The sequence below is a fragment of the Bombina bombina genome, chromosome 3 (genome assembly GCF_027579735.1).
Source record: "Bombina bombina isolate aBomBom1 chromosome 3, aBomBom1.pri, whole genome shotgun sequence".
Classification (NCBI taxonomy): Eukaryota; Metazoa; Chordata; class Amphibia; order Anura; family Bombinatoridae; genus Bombina; species Bombina bombina.
Window position 1 is genome coordinate 1,204,339,010 of NC_069501.1, and position 20,976 is coordinate 1,204,359,985.

The following is a 20,976-nucleotide window of genomic DNA, read 5'->3' on the forward strand; positions in this document are numbered from 1 at the left end:
TTTTCATTTTCTGCAATGAGAATTTTTTTAGTGAAAATGTTTTTGCAGTGTCTCTAAGGAGCCGGTGTTGTGTTTGTTGCCCTTACTCGGTGTGCATGAGGACAGGTACAGCCTCGCTGATGTCTGCTGTACGTTCCCACAGTGTCAGTCTGCCTGGGAACCTGCTTTACTGTACTGCTGGGGTGACGGACTGGAGAAATACTGGATTATCAGATAACAATTACTGGAGAAGTGATTTGTGGCCCCAGGGCGGCTTTGGCTAGGGACATGGAAGGACTCAGGAGTAAATTAATTTATCGATTTCCTCCCAGTAAGTGCCATAGTACAAACAAAAATCTGCTTAAAGGGCCAGTATACACTGATATTACAGATCCATATACCAATAGTAAATGCACTAATTACTGAACTGAGACACATATAGGATATTAAGAAACAATACATTTTGTAATTTTTACCTTTCTAATTCCCTCTCCTGGAATTAATCTAGACAGTGCTTACCCTCCCCAAGTAAAGTGCTGAGCTGTGCTTGAGACTAGCACGCCCACCCTCCAATCATAGGCCATATGCAAATCCACAATTTACAGTGAAAGCTGACAGCCTGAAGACATGATTTGTGTTTTGCAGCTTGAGCTTTATTAATATTTGTTATTTGTGGAAACACAGACATTTGTTTTGGGCTTGTTTATTTCAAGTTCCACTTAATTAAACTTTCTTTAATAAAATCCCAGTGTTTGCTGTCCCTTTACTCTAAGAACAATCTCCTCTTGTGACATTTTCCCCATAAATTCCCTGATAACAATTTTACCTCTATTCTTAAGTTTTTTGCTACTTCATGGGATTGACCATTATCAACTAGTTGAATGCAGATCCCATGCTACTGAAGTACTGTGGAGCAATCTACATACGGATACGGCTAACTACCCACTACTCACCGTTTCCATGGCCACTCTTGCACAGACCTGCCCCTGTCTAAGTCCTGCAGGCCATTGTACAATTCCTAGAATACTCTGAGACTGAGATGCTGAAGATCATTGCACACATCTCCTACTGCAGCACTTTGCATATTCTTAGAGACCGGCAATGTGTGCTGTATGCCTCAGCAGTGTATCACCTACAGCACGTCTTAGTATATGATTTACATTCCGTGGGCTCATTACAAGTGACAGACCTGTCCCTGCATTAATAATTCAATAGCGCCAAGCGGTGGTGCCGCGGTAGTGTGAGAAGAGGGCTGAGTGAGAGCAGGAAAAGGCTAGCGCACAACAAATCTTTACATTGCACACATCTCCTACTGCAGCGCATCGCATAATTCTTGGAGACCGCAGACCGGCGGCAATGTGTGCTGTATACCGCAGCGGCGTATCACCTACAGCACGTTTTAGGGTATGATTTACATTCCGTGGGCTCATTACACAGACCTGCCCCTGCATCAGTGTACAGCATGTGTAACCTCATCACCCACTTGCACAGCATTTCTCCGGTATATGGGATCTTGCAAGTCACCATGCTGTACACTGATGCAGGGGCAGGTCTGTATAATGAGCCCACGGAATGTAAATCATACCCTAAGACGTGCTGTAGGTGATACACCGCTGAGGTATACAGCAAACATTGCCGGTCTGCGGTCTCCCAAGAATTATGTGATGCGCTGCAGTAGGAGATGTGTGCAATGTAAACATTTGTTGTGTGCTAGGCTTTTCCTGCACTCACTCAGCCACTCAGCGCTATTGAAATAACACAATAATAATAAAAAAAATTAAAACAGCTTTTACTCCTTCTGCTTGCCCAGAGCAGGGCTAAAGGTTAAAAAAAAAAAAAAACACTTGCCCTGTGCCCAGAACTGACTTACCTCGCAGTCGCAGAAGCCGTTCTGTCCGGTAAAAGTATCAATAATGATATTGCATCTAAAAAAAGTATCAAATTCAGGAGCAGAGCAGCCATTAGCCAATAATTTCAAAGTACTGTCTCTGCACTAAAAATGTGCCGGTTGTCCATTTGAAAGCACTGCACTAGCCAGAAAAAAAAAAATCCTGTTGAAGAAAAAATTCTCTGTTTAACAGACCTGGCCGTTCTTTCTGCAGGCAGGCTCCACTTTCTGCGATAATATCACAGATCGCACTATGTTCTGCCTTGGGGACTGACACTTATGTCAATAATGAGAAATCACTAAAGTAAAATGTTGCCATTGTAAAGGACATATTGGTGCACTGTCCTCTTGTTACTTCAGTGGTTAAATACAGAAGTTACATCATTTACACATTCTATCATACTAGGGACCCGGTATATGATGTGTAAATGTGATTTATCTTTTGGGTTATAAGAATAAATGGGTACTTTGTTGTTGAAGGAATCTTCAATCATAAAGTGTCTTCATTTTTTTCACTTTTGGGACTGAACAACATTCTTTGTATGTGTCCATTTAGTGGACTTGTTATATTGTGAATTTAGAGACTATCTTCAGATGGAGCGATCTTCGTATGTGTGACTGGGTGTTTCTCTCTCGCTCTCTCTCTCTCTCTCTCTCTCACGCTCTCTCTCGCTCTTCCCTTTAAAAGTAAACCGTCACCATTAGTCTGATGCAGAATGTAAGGACTCGAGAAATGTGTTCAAAAATTAGGAGACATATTATACATTTAGCAGCCAGAAACTTTTGACTATCCCTGTGAGATATTATTTATATAACACCACAATCAAAGCTGGATTTTTATTTCACAGATTCAAGGCCTAGAAACGATCCAACCCCACACCAAGTTAAATTTTAGGTTTGAATGGTGGCGGGCCAACAGGGTACACCATGGATATCTTGGGGACTCTAAACCAGGGCCTAATTTTAAGATGGCAGTGGCTCCCTGGCACCGGGGTTTGTCAAGCATAGGATTATAGTTTTTTTTTCTTGTTCATCAGGGTTTAAATTGCGCGCAGTGATAACCTGGTTGTATATCCAGGAAATGTTAGCTATATTTTTTATTTTAAAGATACACTTTTTTGTTTTTGTTTTTTTGCTTTAAATGGACGTTGGTTATCTCAGAATTCTAGAACCCAGTATTTATTTTCTTATACATTTAGTGACGTTCATTGGAGTCAACCAGGAGAGAAGAAACTAACTGGAGGAACTAATTGGCAACCCAAAGTGGCCCCTACGACAACTTGGAATCCAGCTACTTTGGTAAGTATGTTACAATAAACCTCTAAAACTGAGTGTAGTTGTTTTACAGATAGAGTTGTTATTAACAGGGACTTGCCCACACAGTATTTTTAGCATTGAGTGATGTACACGTTTGTAGACTAGAATAAAATTTCAGTATGCTTAAAATAAAAATTCCAAGGGTTTTAAATTTGTAAATTTGTATACAAAGTTAGATTTTTGCAGAGACAAAATAGAACCCTATACATTTTTTAATAATTGCGGTTTTATCAGCTTGACTTTTGGAAGTTTTATATACAGTAATTTTCTGCAGGAATCTTTAGTATGGAAACCTGTAATTACAAGACATCTATGTTGACTTGCTATAGAATAACATCAGGCAAGTGTATACATTTTAAAAACAAATTGTGTTGCTTGCTGCAATTGTCGCCACTTGCCTTATTTGGAGAAGCCAATTTAGATTTGCTTCTAGGGAAGACAAACCTAGTTAGTTACGTTAGTATAAACTGCTTTGCAGTTATTTGCTGAAGCCTGTTAGGAAAAAATATGTAGCAGGGTTAACCATGCAAACTTTGCGCGGTGCATTTCAGAAAATTAAACTATTTTTAGAGCTAAATTACAGGAAAAAGTAGGCAAACTAAACAATGAAAATATATTGCAAAAGGTGTTTTACAACACACAGGTAAACATTTTATATTAGAATCTGAAGGTGCTTACTGTCCGTTTAAACCATTACAGATAAGTCACTGCAGGATATAATTAACACTGGAAAAATGTGTGTAAGGGACATAGTTCCATTTTTGTGGCGATCTGATAGAGGGCTATCTGGGGATATTTGTGGTGTGTGTATGTGTATATGTATATACTTTTATATTGTGTTCTTTGCCAGCTTGTTAATTATGCACTTTTAAAGGGACGTGAAACCCAACATTTTTCTCTCATGATCCCGATACAACAAAACATTTTAAACAACTTTCCTATTTACTTCTATTAAAGTGAATGTCAATTTTGATGCTAAAGTGCCCGGTTTTTAAAAATTTGATTAAAACAGGGGCACTTTAATTCATCAAAATTTACATTTCACTCCTGTTGTGAAAAAAAACTTAACTTTTAATCTTCACAGCAGCTCCAGCTTCCTCCGGTCGTTGTAAGCCTTTTCTGACGTCAGAAATGATCGATAGGTCATCCTCCAATCACGGCTTCTCCCCCGGGGGAAATCAGTGTCTGATTCAACGCCGTGATTGGAGGAAGCCTGATTCCTAATTTTAGACCCAGGAAGAGGCTTTGCGAGGGGTGGAGGAAGCTGGAGCTGCTGTGAAGATTAAAAGGTAAGTTTTTTTTTTTTCTCAACAGGAGTGAAATGTAAATTTTGATGAATTAAAGTGCCACTGGTTTTAATTGAATTTTTAAGAACCGTGCACTTTAGCATTAAAATTGACATTCACTTTAACAAATGTGCTTTATTCTTTTGGTATCCTTTATTGAAGAGCAACAATGCACTACTGGGAGTAAGCTTAGCCAATGACAAGAGGTATTTCTGTTCAGCCACCAATCAGTAGCTAGATCCCAGTAGTGCATAGCGGCTCCTGATCCTTTTTTACAAAGGATACCACAATAACGAAGCAAAATAGATAATAGAAGTAAATTGGAAAGTTGTTTAAAATTGCATGATCTATCTAATCATACATGTTTAGTTTTGACTTTATTGTCCCTTTAATGCACAATCATCATTTGAATTATACATTGGGAATGTGTGATGCAAAAGTGACTTACATTTTTAGAACTCTTTACTATATTTAGTTATGTTATTTACTATTAAGGACTCGATTTATCAATCAAGGGCGTAGAGGGGTGTATATATATTCGCCCCTATTTGCCCCAGCTCTTCTCTGGCGGGCAACAATCCACTGCCCGAATTTAACATTGCACACAAGCGCTATTTTGTGATCTCGTGCGAACCTTCCCATGCACAGCCAATCACGTGTGGGCAGGAGCTGTCAATCTCCCTGGTCAGATGAGACCTGGTGATCACTGCTCGATAAATCCTGACTGCAGATTCCCCTGTGAGAACCTGCAGTTGAAGGAAGGAGAAGGGCTTGATAAATCGAGCCCTAATGTTACAATGTATCAGAGCCTTTCCATTAGAAACATTGTAGCATTGTGTACTTGTTTTAATATGCTCTTTAGTAATAACATAGAATGCCTGTTTTCTAGGTATTAAAACTGTATGTAGCTATTTAGACTTTTTGTGTATGTGTTCTAATCCTGTGTTATTGCATTATGTAACTGTTTTCCCTGATGAAAAATAAAACAGAATGGCATGCATTTCCCACCATACGTAAGTTGAAAAACAGCCTTTTTGCTATATACTAGCATGCTGTTATTAACTGCTGCTAAAGCTTAACAATCATAAGCTGAAGCCCACAGTAATCACAGATGATCTTGTGGTGTGCTGGTAAATGATTTCTCCCCACTGCATTTGATTCACTTGCAACTAATGGCATGAACTGTCCAGGTTTGTTTTGTTTGTTTTTTTTATTGCTTTTGGAGCTGCATTTTTTTGCAGTGCTTTGGGTGTGGGAATTGTGGTGCTCTTTGTAAGCTTAATAACTACTTAATGGTAATCTGCTTTGGGTAAAGTTCATTATTTGTAGCCAGACGGTTCTGCCACACAACTGTTCTGTAAAACAGTCCTTTTGGCTGCAAAGAGAATTATATATGTGCATGAGGTTCTCTATCTGGTTTTATTTCTACTGCAAAATCTGTTTGATTATTCCTCAGCTCAATACTTTAAAAGAACTGTAGATTTATATTACCCCTAATATATCTCTCTGCATTATCAGCACAATATTTCTTGCATACTAAATTCAATATTCTCAATTCTTACAACTCTTGCTTAGTTACTGTTTATGGATCTTACATGAGCAGAACATAAAAAATGTAAAATACCTGGCAGTTATAAAGCAATGACTCACAAATCAGAGGAATATATAGGGTTAATATAAAATGGTGAATGGTGTGTTTAAATTTGTGTTCCTTTTTTATTCTAGAACATGTCTGTGAAATGAAAGTAGGCTATTGTAGTCTGATATTGTAATATATAGTCTTGAGTTGGATCTATTACATGTACTGCTTTGTTATGAATCAGGGCATTATGTAAATACATAGTGCGTTTCTTTTGAAAATTAGGTTTTTCTGGTGGTTTAAAAAATATATATATTTTTAAACCTTTTTTCTTAGTATTTATTTTCTTACTTATTAAAATGACATATGGATGACTAACTTCCAATTTTAAATGCTTAGTGTTTCTATTAATGTCACTATAGTTATATTTACCGTGGCAAAACTAGTTATGTAGAGCACCATAAGGATTTTGTTTGTCATGAATCAACAATTTGTTTAACTACCCTACCACAAGATCTTGTCCCTTTTGTATATTCCCGTAGTTTTGATCTTTTTAAATTCACTTGTGTCAAATGGCACCTATTAAAATATGCATGACTGTTGTAAACTCTGCTTATGTGCTAGGTTAGTGGAATAAAGTTCAATTGGTTTGTACTAACTGTTTTATGTATGTCTCTAATGTATTAGGCACCACCAATAATGGCCTATCCAGCCACAACACCCACAGGATTTGTAAACTATGGGATGGTAAGTACAGCTTTTCTTAATTACGAACACAACTAACTAGAAACTAATTAGTAATTAGAATGATCTTAATTTAATTAGTTTGATGATAGATTTTTTTTTCTTCTTCTGAAAACAATTCTTAAGAGAGACGGTAGCAGAGATGGAATCTCTCTTTTGAACACAATGGTCAGGAGATAATAGAATATAGTCTGAAGATCAAACATATATAGGTTGCACCTGACCAAGTCACAAAATTGAACTGCATGTCTGTAATAATTTCACATTTAAGGTAGATTAGGAAAGTATTTACTTCCCAGGTCAACTGAAAAAAAACATTCAAGTACAAAAAAGGGGCAACTTAACCTTTTAATGCCATTATGCCTTTCTATTCCGTCATAATTACACTGGGCTTTAAAGCCGTTATGACGGAATAGAATGTCATAGCTAACTGCTGTCCTGAAGCCTTCTGTGCTTCCAGGATTTGATCGCGGTCTAGAGGGCGTTTCCTAGGGTTGTAGGGATGCCCCCCCAGAAGCGATCCAATAATTGAAATCTCGCAATCGTGTGCACGATCGCGTGGTTTCAATTTGTCTACATCGGAACAGTTGTTCCGATGTAGACACTTTAGCCCTGTCGCGAAAGTGTTAATTATGAAAAGTCCGATTTATCTTATTCAAACAGTGTGTATGTGATTAGTTGATGATTAGTTGATGGTTGGTGGAATGTAGGGCTGTAACTCTGCTCTAGTTTAATGTTGTTTTGAACAGCTGGAAAAAGACATGACCCCACTATGTATGGGTTCCTGTCATGCCACGCCTGACATAAAAAAATAACGAAACAATGATTTTGATGGCAGATAAGAACCACAGACCCACAAAGTATTTCCAACATTTCCTAAAAGTGTAAGCTTATTTAGTTCATAGGCTATTTTTATGCTTATCACACACATCCAAGGTTGTATGTGACCTAAGACCTTTTAGAAGTAACAGGCCCTGACATACTCTTAGGTGGGCTACTTAATTTATTGACTATAGTGAGGCCATTGTATCCTCTGTGAGGATATTGACATTGCTGTTGATTATCCACCTATGAGTCCCAGTTTCTTTTTAATCTTATGATCATTGCTTTTTTCTTTGTTTTTTCATAAGAGTTGTAAGCTGTGGAATTTAAAAGGGTGGAGGTTTTGGGATTATAAAACAGACATTCTAAAGATAAGAATTTATTGGGGAGAAGTTTAAAGGGACAGTCTACCATAGAATGAATTGTTATTGTTTTAAAAGGTAGATAATCCCTTTATTACCCAGTCCTCAGTTTTGCACAACCAACACAGTTATATTAATATACTTTTTACCTCTGTGATTACCTTGTATCTTGGAACCTTCTTCCAGCCCCCTGATCACATGACTGTGACTGTTTATTATCTATTGTCTTAAATTTAGCATTGTTTTGTGCTAAATCTTAAATAACCCCCTGTGCATGAACACAGTGTTATCTATATGGCCCACGTGTACTTTCTGTCTCTTTGTGTTGAAAAGAGATTTAAAAGGCATGTGATAAGAGGCAGCCCTCAAAGGCTTAGAAATTAGCATATGAGCCTACCTATGTTTCTTTCTTTCATGTAATTAGCAAGAGTCCATGAGCTAGTGACGTATGGGATATACATTCCTACCAGGAGGGGCAAAGTTTCCCAAACCTCAAAATGCCCATAAATACACCCCTCACCACACCCACAATTCAGTTTTACAAACTTTGCCTCCTATGGAGGTGGTGAAGTAAGTTTGTGCTAGATTCTACGTTGATATGCGCTCCGCAGCAGGTTGGAGCCCGGTTTTCCTCTCAGCGTGCAGTGAATGTCAGAGGGATGTGAGGAGAGTATTGCTTATTTGAATTCAATGATCTCCTTCTACGGGGTCTATTTCATAGGTTCTCTGTTATCAGTCGTAGAGATTCATCTCTTACCTCCCTTTTAAGATCGACGATATACTCTTATATATACCATTTCCTCTACTGATTCTCGTTTCAGTACTGGTTTGGCTTTCTACTACTTGTAGATGAATGTCCTGGGGTAAGTAAGTCTTATTTTCTGTGACACTCTAAGCTATGGTTGGGCGCTTTTATATAAAGTTCTAAATATATGTGTTCAAACATTTATTTGCCTTGACTCAGGATGTTCAACATTCCTTATTTCAGACAGTCAGTTTCATATTTGGGATAATGCATATGAATTAATCAATTTTTTTCTTACCTTTAAAATTTGACTTTTTCCCTGTGGGCTGTTAGGCTCGCGGGGGCTGAAAATGCTTCATTTTATTGCTTCATTCTTGGCGCAGACTTTTTTTTTTCTGTTTCCGGCGTCATACGTGTCGCCGGAAGTTGCGTCCTTTTTTTTGACGTTTTTTTTGCGCCAAAAGTGTCGGCGTTCCGGATGTGGCGTCATTTTTGGCGCCAAAAGCATTTAGGCGCCAAATAATGTGGGCGTCTTTTTTGGCGCTAAAAAATATGGGGGCGTCACTATTGTCTCCACATTATTTAAGTCTCATTATTTATTGCTTCTGGTTGCTAGAAGCTTGTTCACTGGCATTTTTTTCCCATTCCTGAAACTGTCATTTAAGGAATTTGATCAATTTTGTTTTATATGTTGTTTTTTCTATTACGTATTGCAAGATGTCTCCGTTTGTCCCTGAGTCAGAAGCCACTTCTGGAAAAATGCTTAACTGAGTTTCAGTTCTACCAAAGCTAAGTTCATTTATTTTAAATGTTATAAATGTTTATCTCTAGCTATGGTTTGTAATAAGTTATTATGATATACTTTTACATGCAGATTCCATTAGTATTTATGCTTTATACATTTCCATTCTTAAGTGCAAGAAATGTTTAGAAGATTTATAAGAAATATTTTTTCTGATTAAGGCTATGTCTGACTTCGTGCCTTCTAATACGATTTTTAGGTCTTTTTCACTTCTTTTTTAATTATTGAAGTTTCAAATGACCAACAACATACTGATTTATCCTTCTCTGATGATGTTTTTTTCTCTTTCAGAAATTCTCTTCATCAGATATTGACACTAACAAATCTACTTTTTTATATAATTTTTTTATTATTAAAGTACATTTGTTCTTTGTTGAAGAGGTGTTGATTATTTTGGATATTAAGGTAACTAGTTCTTTAAGACTAGCTGACACTATTTCTGCCTTTTTATTTCTTCTGTGATTTCAGAGGTTTTCTTTCCAATTCCCCATACTAGGGAATGGAATAGGCTGAGAATTGTCTTTTATTTTTAAACTATATTCTTTGTCAGCAGTTAAATTCAATTTGGAGGGTTCTCCAATTTATTGGAGCTATCTCTACTCCTACTAATTATGCTATTGTTTTTATAGCAAAATAGTATTTATGTTCCTTTATATAGTTGTATCTTATTTTTGGAAAATTATTTAGTTTCAGGTACTTTTCTTGGTCCTGTGATATTGCAATTGCTTCATTTTTTCTGTTTACTTTAAGATCAAATATCAGATCATGATTTATTTTAGCATTGTTAAGGGACAATATTTACTAGACTTGGTACCGTTGCATTTGTCTTGTTGTTTTGCATTTTCCAAGTCCTCTGTTTTGACTGGTCCTTTAAACTGGACTATCATGCTAATGATTTCATTTGTGTCTTCATTTTATTGAATATATTCGCAAATGAGGGTTAATCTATGTCTTTAGCTATTTTAGCTAGAAGAATTCTGTGCTTTTTAAAAAAAAAAATAAAAATCCATATTTCTTTTGTTCTAAGATAATCAATAATAATTGGATTCAATTCTTAACTGTTACTATGGGCTTCAAGATTGAGTTCTAAGACTAAAACTTTAAGCTTATACTAGTTTGGTTGTTCTTATTAAGGAACGAATCCTGAGTTCTTTCCCATGTAACATGTTTTTAATTGGGGTTCGAAATTAGCTCCCTAATGTTGCGATGCACATGCCGTATTCCAGCTTGGCTGGTAAGGGGCAGGTTAAGACTTCTTTGAAATTTATTTGGTTCTATTTTGTCCAAATTTATTTGATTTTATTCCAGTAAGGCTAACACTTTCTTTCAGTGTATTTCTGTCCTATATATTTTGGATACTGTTGAGGCATGGCTGGGTACCCATGGGGTTCAAGCGCTGCTCAGACCTGGAATCTTCTGGGGTTTTTATTCCAGTTCCTTTTCTAGGAACTGGGTTTTGGAGTTTTATTCAAACTATTTTGCCTTTTTGTGGTCATTGATAGCATTATTTGTTTTCTTTAGATACAATAAATGCGTATTCTTAATTTTTCTGTTTTCATTCAGATTATTTCCTGAGGATGCGGATTCTCATATGTTTCACTTGCTCTTCAGGACATAGTTAGAGGATCTTTTTTCAAAAGCTCTTAATTCCTCACGCAAGGGTCACCTTTTTTTTTTAGGTTTCCAGATGGTTTATGTCACTATCTTTGTCTCTATCAGACAAGGGACAATTTGTATTGGGTTCCGTCTGTCGGTACCTTTAGTCTCTATTATTTCCTTCAGTTGCTATATATGCATAGAAGTTTTAACAGCATTGGATTCAATTCCCTTTGCTAATTTTCAATGGAAAGATCCTTTCCAGCTTTTTATGAGTGTTGTTTCTTCAAGAACATGGTTGGAGGATCAATTAACCAATCAGTTTGTTGATTCCTCAGACAAGAGTAACCTTTTTTAGATTTCCGGATAGATTCAGTGTCCATGACTCTGTCTCTGTTGGTCAGGAGACGTCTGAAATTGGTTTCAGCTTATCGAAATCTTCAGTCTAAATCATTCCCTTCGGTAGCCTTATGCATGGAAATTCTAGGTTCTTATGACTGCTGCATTGGACTTGTTCCCCTTTGCTCATTTTCACATGCAACCTCTTCAGCTCTGTATGCTGAACCAGTGGTGCCGGGATTATACAAAGATATCTCATTTAATATCTTTAAAACTGATTGTTCGACACCCTCTGACGTGGTACAGACCACCATCGTTTAGTTCAGGGGGCTTCTTTTTTTCTTCCAACCTGGACTGTGATCTCAACAGGTGCAAGTCTGACAGGTTGGGGAGCTGTATGGGGGTTTCTGACAGCACAAGGGGTTTGGGGAATCTCAGGAGGTGAGATTACCAATCAATATTTTGGAACTCCGTGCAATTTTCAGAAGCTCTTCAGTCATGGCCTCTTCTAAAGAGAGAATCGTTCATTTGTTTTCAGACAGACAATGTCACAACTGTGGCATATGTCAATCATCAAGGAGGGACTCACAGTCCTCTGGCTATGAAAGAAGTATCTCGAATACTGGTATGGGCGGAATCCAGCTCCTGTCTAATCTCTGCGGTTCATATCCCAGGTATTGACAATTGGAAAGCGGATTATCTCAGTCGCCAAACGTTACATCCGGGCGAATGGTCTCTTCACCCAGAGGTGTTTCTTCAGATTGTTCAAATGTGGGGACTTCCAGAAATAGATCTGATGGCTTCTCATCTAAACAAGAAACTTCCCAGGTATCTGTCCAGATCCAGGGATCCTCAGGCGGAAGCAGTGGATGCATTGTCACTTCCTTGGAAGTATCATCCTGCCTATATCTTTCCGCCTCTAGTTCTTCTTACAAGAGTAATCTCCAAGATTCTGAAGGAATAACAGATAAAATACCAAATATAAAAAATGGTAATAGCGTGCGCCTGGGGCAAAAAATAAAAATCAAATGCCAAAAATGGCAGATAGTGAACTTGAAATGATTAATTAATCCTCATACGGTGTTGAATAGTGCAGTTACCAAGAAAACAGTAATAATAGTTGAGGTGTGCCACTGGGTGAAGTAACCAATGTGAAAAGTGTAAATTTGTGTAATGTGTGTGAAATAACCCTAAATATAAATCCAATATTGGATAGTTAGAAATATATATATGAACCTTTGTACAAGGCGGCCCAAAATACGGTTACTGGATCAGCAACAATAATCAAGCGGCTAAAATCATGCAAAATATAACATATATGATATAAACTCTAAAAAATATATATGAAGAAAAAAGCTTATCGTGATGAGTCCCAAAAGTGGTGATAAAAGTTGGTAGCTGAAATCGTCAGTGTTTCTGAAATCAAATACTAGGAATCTTTATCATCTCAGTGGAAGTGTTCGGAAGAATATGTTCAAAGTGCAATCGGCAGCTGGTCTTGGCGGTGTCTGATCAGGACCCAATATCTAGAAATGATGCAAAAAAAGACAGCGCCTCATTGTGCAAGTAGGTTTCGTATGCGAGAATCACAGTGAAAGTGAAGACAAATAGAGATATACTCACAAGAGTATTGGCACCCTTATTGAAAGTGGTGCGAATAGGCAGGCTGACGTTTTTGCAGCAGTCAGTACGCTGTGCCGGATGACATCCGAAATCCTGAGCGGACGGCTGTGGGCTCTCCTCAATAGATCGAGTCCAAATCCTCTGTAGCTGTGCTGTGGGAAGAGACAGCGTGCAGCTGCTCTCTGTGTGTAATCAATGCTGCAAGCTGGTAATGAGAAAACAGTCCTCGGCAGAGCTACACTCGATAAAAAACTCTGCTGGTAGTGAAAAAAGCCAAATGATACAAGGCTTAATGTAAAAAAGTAAAAACACTTTTACACCACAAATAAAGTGTTTTTACTTTTTTACATTAAGCCTTGTATCATTTTGGCTTTTTTATCGTTGCTTGCCAAGCTTTTTTCACTACCAGCAGAGTTTTTTATCGAGTGTAGCTCTGCCGAGGACTGTTACCAGCTTGCAGCGTTGATTACACACAGAGAGCAGCTGCACGCTGTCTCTTCCCACAGCACAGCTACAGAGGATTTGGACTCGATCTATTGAGGAGAGCCCACAGCCGTCCGCTCAGGATTTCGGATGTCATCCGGCACAGCGTACTGACTGCTGCAAAAACGTCAGCCTGCCTATTCGCACCACTTTCAATAAGGGTGCCAATACTCTTGTGAGTATATCTCTATTTGTCTTTACTTTCACTGTGATTCTCGCATACGAAACCTACTTGCACAATGAGGCGCTGTCTTTTTTTGCATCAATTCTGAAGGAATGCTCGTTTTTTCTGCTGGTGGCTCCAGCATGGTCTCACAGGTTTTGGTATACGGATCTTGTCCGCATGGCTTCTTGCCAACCGTGGACTCTTCCGTTAAGACCAGTCCTTCTGTCACAAGGTCCTTTTTTACCATCAGGATCTCAAATCCTTAAATTTAAAGGTATGGAGATTGAACGCTTGATTCTTAGTCAAAGAGGTTTCTCTGACTCTGTGATTAATACTATGTTACAGGCTCGTAGATCTGTATCTAGGACGATATATTATCGAGTCTGGAAGACTTACATTTCTTGGTGTCTTTCTCATCATTTTTCCTGGCATTCTTTTAGAATTCCGAGAATTTTTCAGTTTCTTCAGGATGGTTTGGATAAAGGTTTGTCTGCAAGTTCCTTGAAAGGACAAATCTCTGCTCTTTCTGTTCTTTTTCACAGAAGGATTGCTATTCTTCCTGATATTCATTGTTTTGTACAAGCTTTGGTTCGTATAAAACCTGTTATTAAGTCAATTTCTCCTCCTTGGAGTTTGAATTTGGTTCTGGGGGCTCTTCAAGCTCTTCCGTTTGAACCTATGCATTCACTGGACATTAAATTACTTTCTTGGAAAGTTTTGTTTTCTTTTGGCCATCTCTTCTGCTAGAAGAGTTTCTGAATTATCTGCTCTTTCTTGTGAATATCCTTTTCTGATTTTCCATCAGGATAAGGCGGTGTTGCGAACTTCTTTTAAATTTTTATCTAAGGTTGTGAATTCTAACAACATTAGTAGAGAAATTGTGGTTCCTTCATTATGTCCTAATCCTAAGAATTCTAAGGAGAGATCATTGCATTCTTTGGATGTAGTTAGAGCTTTGAAATATTATGTTGAAGCTACTAAGAATTTCCGAAAGACTTCTAGTCTATTTGTTATCTTTTCCGGTTCTAGGAAAGGTCAGAAGGCCTCTGCCATTTCTTTGGCATCTTGGTTGAAATCTTTAATTCTTCATGCTTATGTCGAGTCGGGTAAATCTCCGCCTCAAAGGATTACAGCTCATTCTACTAGGTCAGTTTCTACTTCCTGGGCGTTTAGGAATGAAGCTTCGATTGATCAGATTTGCAAAGCAGCAACTTGGTCTTCTTTGCATACTTTTACTAAATTCTACCATTTTGATGTGTATTCTTCTTCTGAAGCAGTTTTTGGTAGAAAAATACTTCAGGCAGCTGTTTCAGTTTGATTCTTCTGCTTATAATTTCAGTTTTCTTCATTATAAGATTTAAAATTTATTTTGGGTGTGGATTATTTTTCAGCGGAATTGGCTGTCTTTATTTTATCCCTCCCTCTCTAGTGACTCTTGCGTGGAAGATCCACATCTTGGGTAGTCATTATCCCATACGTCACTAGCTCATGGACTCTTGCTAATTACATGAAAGAAAACATAATTTATGTAAGAACTTACCTGATAAATTCATTTCTTTCATATTAGCAAGAGTCCATGAGGCCCACCCTTTTTTGTGGTGGTTATGATTTTTTTGTATAAAGCACAATTATTCCAAGTCCTTGTTTTTTATGCTTTCGCACTTTTTTCTTATCACCCCACTTCTTGGCTATTCGTTAAACTGATTTGTGGGTGTGGTGAGGGGTGTATTTATGGGCATTTTGAGGTTTGGGAAACTTTGCCCCTCCTGGTAGGAATGTATATCCCATACGTCACTAGCTCATGGTCTCTTGCTAATATGAAAGAAATGAATTTAGCAGGTAAGTTCTTACATAAATTATGTTTTTTTAAGACACAATGAGTCCACGGATCATCATAATTACTAATGGGATATTCACCTCCTGGTCAGCAGGAGGAGGCAAAGAGCACCACAGCAGAGCTGTTAAATAGCTCCTCTCTTCCCTCCCACTCCAGTCATTCTCTTTGCCTATGTTAGTTATAGGAAGAGGTAAAGTGAGGTATTATTAAAGATTCTTCAATCAAGAGTTTATTATTTTTAAAGTAGTGCAAGATTGTGCTGCTTTGTCCTAGGGTGTAGCCGTAGTCCATATCAGTCTCTTCAGTAGAGCTTTGGTGGCTTTAGAATAATGGGAACTTGTGGGACATAATTCTCACTGCACCTCCCATACATTTATGCTGCCCTAACCCTGAAAAATCTGAGGGATATTAATCAGTATTTTCTCTTCTTTCACAGGTCCATGTGAGGAATAGGACCTCTCAAACTTGGGAACTGCCTTTGCTGTCGGGCAGAATATGAGGTAAGTGCTGACTTATTTCTGGGGATAAAAGAAGGAACTCAGAAGAAGTTGGGCACTTACTTTGTATGGATGGGATTTATAAAGAAGCCCTTAATGGATTGGGCACTTTAATTTTATCTGGCATGAATTCTCCCTGATACATAGGAGATTATATGCAACAGCTATCACAGGCACTGGAAGAGCACTCTGTATTTATTTTGCCTTACAGGGCAACTGACAAAATTGGGTGCTTTTAAGTTTAGCCGACTATTGTAATAATTAGTCTATGGGGCACTTTATCTCATCTCCCGGCGGTTACATAATACAACATGCCAACCCGGGAGATGACTGTTTTGTTAACGCCCACGATGGGCGATCCTTGGGAAGGCGGTATTTACATATCACGCCTTTTTCCCTTCTTTTCCGGAGCAGTTACTAGTCCTATACGCATCCTCATATTATATGCATAATTGGGACTGGAGACTGTCTTTCCCTGTTGCGGCGGAGTTCCGGATCATGAACGTACTGCTCAGAGGGAGATAGTTTTCTCTTGTAAGATGTATCGAGTCCACGGATTCATCCTTACTTGTGGGATATTCTCCTCCCCTACAGGAAGTGGCAGAGAGAGCACCCACAGCAGAGCTGCCTATATAGCTCCCCCCTTAGCTCCACCCCCAGTCATTCTCTCTGCCTGCTTAACTGCTAGGAAGGGCAAAGAGGAGTGTGGTGACAAAAATGTTAGGTTTTTATTTTCTCAAGCAAAAGTTTGTTATTTTTAAATGGTACCGGTGTGTACTATTTACTCTCTGGCAGAAAAGGGATGAAAATTTCTGCAAGGAGGATGATGATCTTAGCATTTTGTAACTAAGATCCACTGCTGTTCTCACAAGGGCTGAAGGGTACAGGAAAACTTCAGTTGGGGGAACAGTTTGCAGGCTAAACTGCATTAAGGTATGTTCAGTCTATTTTTTTCCAGACAGACTGTTATTTCTAGAAAAGGCTGGCAATATCCCCATGAGGGAAGGGTAAGCTGTATTCAGACACTTGGGTAGGAATTTCAGCTTGCATGAAGGGCTCATTAGTTACTGGTGACACTGTTTAGTAAAAAAGTTTATTCAGTGAATGATGCAATTATGTTTTTTTTTTAAGGGACTAAAGGGGTCATTGTGGTTTGTTTTTGAGTTTTCTAACCCACATGCTCAAACAGTGGAATGGGGATTATGCAGATTTGTCTCCTCAACTGCATCTGGACCAGGAGACCAGAGATTCTCTTCTCTGGTGGTTGTCTCAGGACCACCTGTCTCAGGGAATGTGTTTCCGCAGGCCAGAGTGGCTCATTGTAACGACAGATACCAGCCTGCTAGGCTGGGATGCAGTCTGGAACTCCCTGAAAGCACAGGGCTTATGGTCTCGGGAGGAATCTCTTCTCCCGATAAATATTCTAGGACTGAGAGCGATATTCAATGCGCTTCAGGCGTGGCCTCAGCTTGCTGCGGCCAAATTCATCAGGTTTCAGTCGGACAACATCACGACTGTAGCTTATATCAATCATCAAGGAGGAACAAGGAGTTCTCTAGCGATGATGGAGGTAACCAAAATAATCCGATGGGCAGAGGATCACTCTTGCCATCTCTCAGCAATCCACATCCCAGGAGTAGAAAACTGGGAGGCGGATTTCCTAAGTCGTTAGACTTTTCATCTTGGGGAGTGGGAACTCCATCCGGAGGTATTTGCCCAGCTGATTCAGCTATGGGGCACACCAGAATTGGATCTGATGGCGTCCCGTCAGAATGCCAAACTTTCTTGTTACGGGTCCAGGTCCTGGGATCCCAAGGCGGTACTGATAGATGCTCTAGCAGTGCCTTGGTCCTTCAATCTGGCCTATGTATTTCCTCTCCTTCTACGTCTGGTTGCCAGAATAAAGCAGGAGAGAGCTTCGGTGATTCTGATAGCACCTGCGTGGCCACGCAGGACTTGGTATGCAGACCTAGTGGACATGTCCTCGGTTCTACCATGGACTCTGCCAATGAGGCAGGACCTTCTAATCCAAGGTCTTTTCACACATCCAAATCTAATTTCTCTGCGTCTGACTGCTTGGAGATTGAATGCCTGATTCTATCAAAGCGTGGTTTCTCTGAGTCGGTCATTGATACCCTGATTCCGGCTAGAAAGCCTGTCACCAGGAATATCTATCATAAGATTTGGCGCAAATATCTTTATTGGTGTGAATCCAAAGGTTACTCGTGGAGTAAGATTAGGATTCCTAGAATATTGTCTTTTCTCCAAGAAGGTTTGGAGAATGGATTATCAGCTAGTTCCTTATAAGGACAAATATCTGCTTTGTCTATTCTTCTACACAAACGTCTGGCAGATGTCCCAGACGTTTGAGCATTTAATCAGGCTTTGGTCAGAATCAAGCCTGTATTTAAACCTGTTGCTCCGCCATGGAGCCTAAATTTAGTTCTTAAAGTTCTTCAAGGGGTTCCGTTTGAACCTATGCATTCCATGGATATTAAGCTTCTATCTTGGAAAGTTTTGTTTTTAGTAGCTATCTCTTCGGCTCGAAGAGTTTCTGAGCTATATGCTTTACAGTGTGATTCCCCTTATCTTATTTTCCATGCAGATAAGGTGGTTTTGCGTACCAAACCTGGGTTTCTTCCTAAGGTTGTTTCTTATAAGAATATCAATCAAGAGATTGTTGTTCCTTCACTGTGTCCTAATCCTTCTTCAAAGAAGGAACGTCTGTTGCACAATCTTGATGTGGTTCGTGCTTTAAAGTTCTACTTACAAGCAACTAAAGATTTCCGTCAAACATCTTCATTGTTTGTTGTTTATTCTGGTAAGCGGAGAGGTCAGAAGGCTACGGCTACCTCCCTTTCCTTTTGGCTGAAGAGCATCATCCTTTTAGCTTATGAGACTTCTGGCCAACAGTCTCCTGAAAGAATTACTGCTCATTCTACTAGAGCTGTGGCTTCCACATGGCTTTTAAAAATGAGGCTTCTGTTAAACAGATTTGTAAGGCGGCGACTTGGTCTTCGTTTCATACTTTTTCCAAATTTTCCAAATTTGATACTTTTGCTTCTTCGGAGGCTATTTTTGGGAGAAAGGTTCTACAAGCAGTGGTGCCTTCCGTTTAAGGTCCCTGTCTTGTCCCTCCCTTCATCCGTGTCCTAAAGCTTTGGTATTGGTATCCCACAAGTAAGGATGAATCCGTGGACTCGATACATCTTACAAGAGAAAACATAATTTATGCTTACCTGATAAATTTATTTCTCTTGTGATGTATCGAGTCCACGGCCCGCCCTGTTTATTAAGACAGGCATATATATATATTTTTTTTAAACTTTCAGTCACCACTGCACCCTATAGTTTCTCCTTTTTCTTCCTAGCCTTCGGTCGAATGACTGGGGGGTGGAGCTAAGGGGGGAGCTATATAGGCAGCTCTGCTGTGGGTGCTCTCTCTGCCACTTCCTGTAGGGGAGGAGAATATCCCACAAGTAAGGATGAATCCGTGGACTCGATACATCACAAGAGAAATCTCTTTCTTTTGTGTTGTTACAATGACAGCCATTTGTGTGTGTTGCTACCGTCACTAGACGGCAGCATATTGGTTGAGGCCTGATGCTATCAGGACATAAATTCAGGATAGGATAAAAGCCCTTAAGCTGGCTAATTACTTTATTACGGATGCTTCCCTTCAAGTTATCAAAGCCGGGAGCAAAGATTTTGGGTTTCTCTATATAGCTCGCAGAGCCTTATGGTTAAAGGGCCATTATACACTCAAAAACATATAGGCTATTTAAATTAAGCACCAAAAGAAGATAAAGTTTATAATTGACATGTGTTAGCAATTTTGCTGCTAACTCTCCTAAAAATGATTATAAAGTTTCTAATCCTCTCAGTGCATGAGAATACGAACGTAATCTCCACTAGCTTTAGAGCAAGGCTTTTTTTCTTTGTGGTTTTCTCAGGAAAACGTAAGGGACAGAAAGCTACGACTACTTCTCTTTCTTTCTGGCTGAGGAGTATCATACGTTTACCATTTTAGACTGCAGCCTCTAGAGAGGGTTATGGCTCATTTCACCAGGGTTGTTGCTTCCTCATGGGCGTTCAAAGAGGAAGCTTCTGTGGAACAGATTTGCAAGGCTGCAACTTGGTCCTCTCTTCACAGTTTTTCAAAGTTCTACAAATTTGACATTTTTGCCTCGGTTGAGGCCGCTTTTGGGAGATAGGTTCTTCAAGCAGTGGTGCCTTCCGTTTAGGTTCCCTGTCTTGTCCCTCCTGTATCATCTGTGTCCTCTAGCTTGGGTATTGAATCTCATTAGTATTGTGTCTTAAAAAAGAAAATGTATGCTTACCTGATAAATGTATTTCTTTTTTGACACAATGAGTCCACGGCCCGCCCTGTTCTTTTAGACAGGTTGTGGGTTATTATAAACTTCAGACACCTCTGCACCTTGGCTTTTTCTTTCTCTTCCTAACTTCGGTCGAATGACTGGAGTGGGAGGGAAGGGAGGAGCTATTTAACAGCTCTGCTGTGGTGCTCTTTGTCGCCTCCTGCTGACCAGGAGGTGAATATCCCATTAGTAATTATGATGATCCGTGGACTCATCGTGTCAAAAGAAATACATTTATCAGGTAAGCATAAATTTTCTTTTAGTTTAAACTAAGAATACCAAGAGAGAAAAAAGCAAATTTGATGATAAAAGTAAATTGGAAAGTCCTATCTGAATAATGAAAGTTTAATTTATACTAGACTGTCCCTTTAAGAGCTCTGATGCATGCATTAGTCATATACTGCCTTTTAAAGTAATGTCACTATCAGATAACGGTTTAGCATGACTGGCATTAATAGGAATAATGCCTATCCTACTTGGTCTAGAATAAGGAATTAGCCTCATAAAGTCTACTTCACTGCATAATTCAGGG

At 39.0% G+C, this 20,976-nt stretch overlaps 1 protein-coding gene across 1 annotated transcript in view; it reads left to right on the top strand.

Moving 5' to 3' along the window:
* The window catches only part of PICALM (phosphatidylinositol binding clathrin assembly protein), a 404,046-nt gene that overhangs the window by 318,374 nt on the left and 64,696 nt on the right, over window positions 1-20,976 (top strand). The window contains exons 14-16 of the mRNA XM_053705595.1: window positions 3,067-3,166; window positions 5,460-5,483; window positions 6,737-6,796. Of these exons, the coding sequence (XP_053561570.1) occupies window positions 3,067-3,166; window positions 5,460-5,483; window positions 6,737-6,796 (184 nt within the window). The remainder of the gene's footprint in view (window positions 1-3,066; window positions 3,167-5,459; window positions 5,484-6,736; window positions 6,797-20,976) is intronic.